This window comes from Salvelinus fontinalis, chromosome 34 (genome assembly GCF_029448725.1).
Source record: "Salvelinus fontinalis isolate EN_2023a chromosome 34, ASM2944872v1, whole genome shotgun sequence".
Taxonomy (NCBI): domain Eukaryota; kingdom Metazoa; phylum Chordata; class Actinopteri; order Salmoniformes; family Salmonidae; genus Salvelinus; species Salvelinus fontinalis.
In genome coordinates, this window is record NC_074698.1 from 37,082,127 (window position 1) to 37,091,293 (window position 9,167).

The following is a 9,167-nucleotide window of genomic DNA, read 5'->3' on the forward strand; positions in this document are numbered from 1 at the left end:
ATCCACTCTAACCTGATTCAACAAGCAACTGACCAGACCCACTCTAACCTGATTCAACAAGCGACTGACCAGACCCACTCTAACCTGATTCAATAAGCGACTGACCAGACCCACTCTAACCTGATTCAACAAGCGACTGACCAGACCCACTCTAACCTGATTCAATAAGCGACTGACCAGACCCACTCTAACCTGATTCAATAAGCGACTGACCAGATCCACTCTAATCTGATTCAACAAGCGACTGACCAGATCCACTCTAATCTGATTCAACAAGCGACTGACCAGACCCACTCTAACCTGATTCAACAAGCGACTTACCAGACCCACTCTAACCTGATTCAATAAGCGACTGACCAGACCCACTCTAACCTGATTCAACAAGCAACTGACCAGATCCACTCTAACCTGATTCAATAAGCAACTGACCAGACCCACTCTAACCTGATTCAACAAGCAACTGACCAGATCCACTCTAACCTGATTCAATAAGCAACTGACCAGACCCACTCTAACCTGATTCAATAAGCAACTGACCAGACCCACTCTAACCTGATTCAATAAGCAACTGACCAGACCCACTCTAACCTGATTCAATAAGCAACTGACCAGACCCACTCTAACCTGATTCAATAAGCAACTGACCAGACCCACTCTAACCTGATTCAATAAGCAACTGACCAGACCCACTCTAACCTGATTCAATAAGCAACTGACCAGACCCACTCTAACCTGATTCAATAAGCAACTGACCAGACCCACTCTAACCTGATTCAATAAGCAACTGACCAGACCCACTCTAACCTGATTCAATAAGCAACTGACCAGACCCACTCTAACCTGATTCAATAAGCAACTGACCAGACCCACTCTAACCTGATTCAATAAGCAACTGACCAGACCCACTCTAACCTGATTCAATAAGCAACTGACCAGACCCACTCTAACCTGATTCAATAAGCAACTGACCAGACCCACTCTAACCTGATTCAATAAGCAACTGACCAGACCCACTCTAACCCCATTCAACAAGCAATTGACCAGACCCACTCTAACCTGATTCAATAAGCAATTTACCATGGTCTTCAATTTAGACCATAATTATTGAATCAGGTGTGTATACACACTTCCTCCACAGTGTGGCTTTCTTTGCTGTTAAATATGTTGTGGTGAGGTTATGTTATGTGGTGAACCATTCACCTCTATGTCTGGGAGTAGAGGATATGTTATGTAGTGAACAGTGGTGGAACAAATACCCAACTGTCATACTTGAGTAAAAGTAAAGATACCTTAATAGAAAATGACTCAAGTCAAGGTGAAAGCCAACCAGTAAAATAAGCCAACCAGTAAAATAAAGGTAAATGTAATTGCTAAAATATAAATAATTTCACATTCCTTATATTAAGCAAACCAGACGGCATGATTTAAGTACTTTTGGGGATCAGGGAAAATGTATGGAGTAAAAAGTACATTACTTTCTTTAGGAATGTAGTGAAGTAAAAGTAATCAAAAATATTAATACAAATAACTAAAAATAACTACTTATGTAGTACTTTAAAGTATTTTTACTTAGGTACTTTACACCACTGGTAGAGAACCATTCACCCCTTTCATGTATGGGACTAGAGGATATGTTATGTAGTCAGTGGTGTAAAGGACTTAGGTAAAAATACTTTAAAGTGCTACTTTTTTTGAGGTATCTGTACTTTACTTTACTATTTATATTTTTTGACTACTTTTATTTCACTACATTCTTTAATAAAATATTGTACTTTTTACTCCATACATTTTCCTTGACACCCAAAAGTACTACATTTGGAATGGTTAGCAGGACAGGAAAATTGTCAAATGCACACACTTATCAACCGAACATCCCTGGTCATCCCTACTGCCTCTGATCTGGCGGACTCACCAAACACAACTGCTTTATTTGTAAATTATGTCTGAGTGTTGGAGTGTACCCCTGGCTTTGCGTAAATTTAGAAAACAAGAAAATTATGCAATCTGGTTTGCTTAATATAAGGAATTTTAAATTATTTATACTTTTACTATTCATACTTAAGTATATTTTAAACCAAATACTTTTAGACTTTTATTCAAGTAGAACTTTACTGGGTGACTACTTTTACTTGAGTCATTTTCGATTAAGGTATCTTTACTTTTACTCAAGTATGACAGTTGGGTACTTTTTCTGCCACTGTATGTAGTGAACCATTCACCTCATGTCTGAGAGTAGAGGATATGTTATGTAGTGAACCATTCACCTCTCATGTCTGGGAGTAGAGGATATGTTATGTAGTGAACCATTCACCTCTCATGTCTGAGAGTAGAGGATATGTTATGTAGTGAACCATTCACCTCTCGTGTCTGAGAGTAGAGGATATGTTATGTAGTGAACCATTCACCTCTCATGTCTGGGAGTAGAGGATATGTTATGTAGTGAACCATTCACCTCTCATGTCTGGGAGTAGAGGATATGTTAGGTAGTGAACCATTCACCTCTCATGTCTGAGAGTAGAGGATATGTTATGTAGTGAACCATTCACCTCTCATGTCTGGGAGTAGAGGATATGTTATGTAGTGAACCATTCACCTCTCATGTCTGGGAGTAGAGGATATGTTATGTAGTGAACCATTCTGGCAGTAGGGAGTCTAGTGTTACACACATCACCTGATCCCAGGTTGCACATAGAAAGCATCAGTAGAGTTTGAAGTCATTGTTGTCACACACTCTGGTTTGTTATATTTACCTGCCTATAGTCTCACTAATAACAGGTCACACCAGTGTGAACTAACTTTGAAAAGTTGATGGCGTGTCCATTTGAAGTGGTTGTTGTATCGTACTATTCCAGTTGTACTTGAAGTGACTGTCTTTGAATGACAAACCCTCAAATGAATGCTCAGAAAATAATTGTGTTTTGTTGTTTAACCTCATTTATCCCTAACCTATGACTCTTTCACACACTGACACCCACAATTGCAACTGAAATATCTTCAGGTCTTGATTCTCTGTATGTTTCAATGTAATTTCTTGGTTTAGTAGGCCCTCCTCGTTTTCCTATTGGTGGAGAGATTTTACTCTGTTTGTTCAGAACCTAGCAGTAAAGTAGGCCTACCTTGTGTTCCTATTGGTGGAGAGGTTCTAGAGCAGACGCCACTGTGGTATAGACATACTGTATATTTCCTGTTATTTGAAGGCTCAGTTTAGTTGTGATGTGAAGCTCATGTTGTTTTAGCACGATGTCTGCACCCTTTCTGTGTTGTGCAATCTTCCTCTGTCTCCTTTGCAGCACCCTGGCTGAGAAAGGTGAGTGGTGTTTATTTTAATTTTCTATTGGGAGGTGGACATCCTTTTGAGTTCATGGAAAGGGGTGTTTTTTCATTTAACATTTCATCTCGTCAATTTTACATTTAAAATATATTATGTACAGTTGACTCCTGATTAGTGCACCTTGAATAAGTACAATACAGTTTTCCAGTCTCATTTCAATTACATGATTTTTAATAGCGTGCTCCTGATAACTGCATATCTGGCACAACAGTCCCAAGACATTGCCTTTTTCAGGAGTCCACTGTAATCAAGAGTCCACTGTAATCAAGAGTCCACTGTAATCAAGAGTCCACTGTAATCAAGAGTCCACTGTAATCAAGAGTCCACTGTAATCAAGAGTCCACTGTAATCAAGAGTCCACTGTAATCAAGAGTCCACTGTAATCAAGAGTCCACTGTAATCAAGAGTCCACTGTAATCAAGAGTCCACTGTAATCAAGAGTCCACTGTAATCAAGAGTCCACTGTAATCAAGAGTCCACTGTAATCAAGAGTCCACTGTAATCAAGAGTCCACTGTAATCAAGAGTCCACTGTAATCTATAGAGTCCACTGTAATCTATAGAGTCCACTGTAATCTATAGAGTCCACTGTAATCTATAGAGTTGCAATATCATAGATGTACAAGATGCTGTTTTCAAGTCATTTACTTTTCAAGTGTAATATTCAAATTAGAGTAGTAGATGGTTCCTTGTATTCATAATCCATTTCCAAAAATAGACCCAGACTTGTGTGAAAGTAGTTTTGGGTCGTGAAGATCTCCTTAACTGGTTGGTATTGGTTTATCATTAAAACTAAAGATTTGACACATGTTATGTGTTTTTTTCTTCCATTCTCCCATCTGCTCATGAAAGGGAACAAGGGACTGCTGGTCCGAAAGCAGGAGGGAGACACTATGACCATCCACTGCAGCACCTCTCTGCCAGACCAAGAAGACCTGAGTGTGTACATGCGCCTGACAAAAGAGATTCAAGTCCTCTACTTTCACCAGGAAACAGAAAAATTAACCCAAAACGAGAGGTTCAAACTCAGATTGATGACTAATGGAAGACTCAACAAAATGGACATCACCATCACAAACCTGACCATAGAAGACTCTGGGGCCTACTGGTGTGTGTACAGTGTTTATAAGACACCCAAGCTTGAGAAGACTGAGGGGGAAGGAGCTGTTTTGGTGGTGGTGAATGGTGAGTGTCTCAGCCAGTCCTGATTAGTTCCCTAACCCTCCATTTGGCACTTACTGCACCCTTCAATGTTCAAGTTTTTTGTGGTCATATGCTCAAGTACAGTGAAATGCTTAACTTGTAAGCCTTACCCTACGGTGCAGCATTCAATATCAAAATAGTATAACTAATAAGAAATGAAATAGAAAACAACATGAGAAATAAGATAGGGAGCTGGATAAATAGATATGAATGGAAATCAGTAATCCATGAACAGTAGTGTAGTGGTAGTAATAAATCTAATCCAAAGGGGGAGCAGTAGTTATGAACCATTGAACAGTCTTATGGCCAGGGGACAGAAGCTGTTTAGGAGCCTGTTGGTCTGAGCCTTGATGGACCGGTACCGTCAGCCAGACGGCAATTTTTCTGGCCTTTCTCAGACTGCCTGGCATGTACGTCCTGGATACAGATCTGTACGTTGGAAGCTGCTCCACTCGTTATACCTGTCCAGATCCTTCAGATCTGCAAATATTGAAGGGTAATGGGGTCAAGAGGAGGGTTAGGGAATGATTCAGGACCATTGTCTTAATGTGATCTCTGAGCAGCGCAGTCTCATAGGAACTAATCCTAACTTGAGCTACCAGGCTGTAACTTCTATACAAGTTCAGACTGGTCCGTTTGTTGAGTAGTATTGGACTGAACTGAATTAAAACATGTGTGCTACCCTGGTGTGTTGCTGTGCTACAGATGAGGAGTGTGACCAGAATGACGCGTCCTCAGGGCTAGGAATGTCCTGGTATCTGGTCCTGGTCTCAGCTGTCACTGCTGGCTCTGTGCTTCTCCTGAGTCTGCTCATCCTCTTCATCTGGGTCATCCCCAGGGTAAGTACTACAGTAAAGTGTGTGTGCCCACATGAAAAATACTGCAGTTTACTATAGAATACTACAGTAGTTACTATAGAATTCTGTAGTATACTGTACAATACACTGTAGTACCCCTCGATCATGTGTAGTACTTACTATATAATGTTGTTATATAATGCAGTATTATCTGAAAAAACCTGAGTAAATTCTACAGTATTGTCCCCAAAAACACTACAGTCCGCAAAAACACTAAACTATAACAATAGTAAATACTACAGTATTTAATATGCATAACCCCTGCCCATTCCCCTCCCCATATCCACATTTGTGCTAGGTTAGTTCAGAGCTTCTGCTTTTTTCTATATCTTTTCAGACCCCAGTCCTACCTACCTACCTACAGGTTATGGAAAATGTTCTCTTTTAGTATTTCTCCGGTAGGTTTCCTCAAGGAAAAGGCCTCCACTTCTATGTCAAAGATAATAAAACTAAAAACTATAGTAAATACTACAGTAATGTCCGCAATAGCACAACAGTAAATACTACAGTATATTACAGTCCGCAAAAACACGACAGTAAATACTATAGTATACAATCCGCAAGCACACTGCAGTAAATACTACAGTATACTACAGTAAATACTACACTCTGCAAAAACACTTAATTAAATAGTTTATTATATAATACAGTTAATTTACATCATTATTTTTACAATAGTTAACTGTAAATACTAAAGTATAATACAGTAAATACTACTTTTGTACGCAAAAACACTACTGTAAATACTACAGTATTGTAACGCTCGTCTTCCTCCTCGTCTGAGGAGGAGCAAGGATCGGACCAATATGCAGCGTGGTTTGAATACATACTTATTTAGTATGTAAACGAAGACGGAAAAACACTTAAACAAACTACAAAACAATAAACGACGTGAACAGACCTGAACTTGAGAACATATAAAAATGAACGCACGAACATGAAGGAACAAATGAACGAAACGAAACAGTACCATGTGGCGAACAAACACAGACACAGCAACAATCACCCACAAACAAACAGTGAGAACAGCCTACCTTAATATGGTTCTCAATCAGAGGAAACGTAAAACACCTGCCCCTGATTGAGAACCATATCAGGCTAATACAATGAACCCAACATAGAAACACATAACATAGAATGCCCACCCAGCTCACGTCCTGACCAACTAAACAATACTGAACAAAGGAAATAAGGTCAGGAACGTGACAAGTATATTACAGTCCGCAAAAACACTACAGTAAATACTATAGTATAAAATACAATTTTCTTTTACTACAGTATTTATACTATAGTTAACTGTAAATACTACAGTAAATACTACTTTAGTCCACAAAAACACTACAGCGAATACCACAGTATGTATATTATACTATAGTATTTTTTTTGTGTGTGTGTGTGTAGGTGTTTAAGCTTGTGAATCTGTGTGTAGGTGTTTAAGCTTGTGAATCTGTGTGTAGGTGTTTGAGTGTGTGTGTCGGGTGGCAAGATTGCCACCTCAGCACTGTCTCCACTGACCTGACTTTGGTGGGGAAATGCACCGTTTTTAACTTCAGCCTTTTGCTTTGACTCATATATGTAGACCTGATGGAATCTGTTGGGGAAGTTCTATTATCAGTACAGGTAACAACATATTTGACAGGAAATAGCTCCTTATACTAGACATGTTCAGTGGTATTGTTTGATTTGATCTACATTGATCGTATTTCATGAGTTATGAACTGCTTCTGCGGTCTTGCTCAAATTCTGCCCCTGCATATTCCGTCTCATCTAACTCGCGCGTGTGTGTTTACAGTATACATGTACATTTTTGACATTTGCAATGTGTTGATGATAATGTTAGTTCAATTCATTTCAATTCCATACAAAAGATATTTACTGAAACACAAGACCACATCCCTCCCCCTTCTAAAGACACGGGTGACAGGTAGCCTAGAGGTTAAGAGCGTTGGGCCAGTAACAGAAAAGGCGCTGGTTAGAATCCCCGAGCAGACTTGGTGAAAAATGTGTTGCTGTGCTCTTGAGCAAGGCACTTAACCCGAATTGCTCCTGTAAGTCACTCTGGATAAGAGTGTCAGTTAAATGTTAATAATATAGCGTACTAACCGTACCTTATCTGACCAATATCTCTTGTCTTCCCAGTTAAAGGCATGGCGTGCAACGATTAGACCAACACAGGGCAAGACTAGCGATGTCTATGAAGACATGCGCACCACCATCAGACGTGCACACCCCCCTCAGATGGGTTATTAGTGATGTTGCACGGCAGCCATCTTTACTTTGGGCACCAACCTAAGACAGGTTGTTACAGATGTTGCATGGCAGTCATCTTTACTTTGGGCACGACCTTCAGACAGCTTGTTACTGATGATGCACGGCAGCCATCTTTAATTTGGGTCCAAATGGAAGCTCATGTCAGCTGACTAGGAGACAATTATGTCAACATACTGTAATACATGATGTCAACGAAGGACTTTGAAAGATATATTCTCAGGTTGTGTTAAGTAGCAAGGGCTTGCATCAATGATGTGCACTTATGTCAGTCATTCAACCTCAAGGTAAGCTACCTATATACTGTAGCTACTTAAGTAAGTACACAGCTGACATCACACACTGTAGATGGTTGTTCATACAGAGGTTTTTTATGGTCCTTGACCCTGACGCAGCAGGTAGAATTTGAGTCTTGTAATTACAACCACAATTTAACTTGAAAATAGCACTGATTGCTGTGCATGGAATTTCAATGTCTTTAGCTGTACATTCTATTTTTCTTTATAGATTGACAATATCTTTTTTTAACAACTTTTAAATGTTGAATTGATTCTCTATTGTATATATGTTTTTACATATTTGATTGCATTGGGCCTATGCCTATTTTTCAGGCGCCTGGCAACTTTTACTGCTATTTTATTGTAATACTTTTGCATTCTTTAGTTCCTGTACTGATCATGTTGTTCCTGTAATGATAGTCTATTTTTTTAAATAATAAATGAGTCATAAGACTAACAGTTCCGTTTCTGTGGTCATTGTGGCATCTCATGTTTTTCACAGCAGTTTTGTGATGTTTGCATTTTAAGAACTCACATCAGCAGGGCTCGTCTGTCTAAAGGAATATTAGTGTATTTTTACCGCAAGTGTTATACTGCATTACGATTATACTAATGTGTGTTAATGCAGAATCATTTTCAAGTGGATTGTCATTCTACAACAACTTAATAGCTGTGTTCAGGGTTTCCAATAGAGCAGTAGTCTTCAACCCCTGGTCTGTGGACCACCACTGTTCCCTGAGATGTTAGTGACTGGTCCCTCAGATGGTTGGCTGACACAAATTAAGTTTGACCTAGTTTGTGTTAATCAAAGCATTTTTGGATGGGGAGAGGAGCCATTGCTTGCTCAGTCTCTGCGACAAAAAGGTTAATCGTTACAGCTAGAGATTCGTTACATCTAAAGCCTTGCAAGGCAGTCTTTCCATGAGTCAAAAGGCAAGGGCCTAAATGTCACACTGTTTGTCACTAGAGCATGCACAACACCAGACCACAGTGGAGGTGCATGTTGTTTTCATTGTACACATCACTTACGTGTGGTGGAAGTTTGGTTAAAGCTGTGACTTTCTTCTCTCGCTGTGAACCCAAGTGTTTTTTATATAGTGCAGCAAGTGTACCGTGCATGTACAGAGGTGTGTGTGTCTTTGTGTGATGGTAATGGTGTGTGTTTGTGTCTTTGTGTGATGGTAGTAGTGTGTGTGTGTGTGTCTTTGTTTGATGGTAGTGGTATGTGTGT

At 39.6% G+C, this 9,167-nt stretch overlaps 1 protein-coding gene across 1 annotated transcript; it reads left to right on the forward strand.

Moving 5' to 3' along the window:
- Window positions 1-1,272: 1,272 nt before the first annotated feature.
- On the forward strand, window positions 1,273-8,395 carry LOC129833806 (uncharacterized). The gene is made up of 4 exons (XM_055898612.1): window positions 1,273-3,307; window positions 4,183-4,515; window positions 5,239-5,372; window positions 7,530-8,395. Exons 1-4 carry the CDS (start codon window positions 3,241-3,243, stop codon window positions 7,638-7,640), a joined length of 645 nt encoding a protein of 214 aa, XP_055754587.1. The 5' UTR covers window positions 1,273-3,240; the 3' UTR covers window positions 7,641-8,395.
- Window positions 8,396-9,167: the final 772 nt, after the last annotated feature.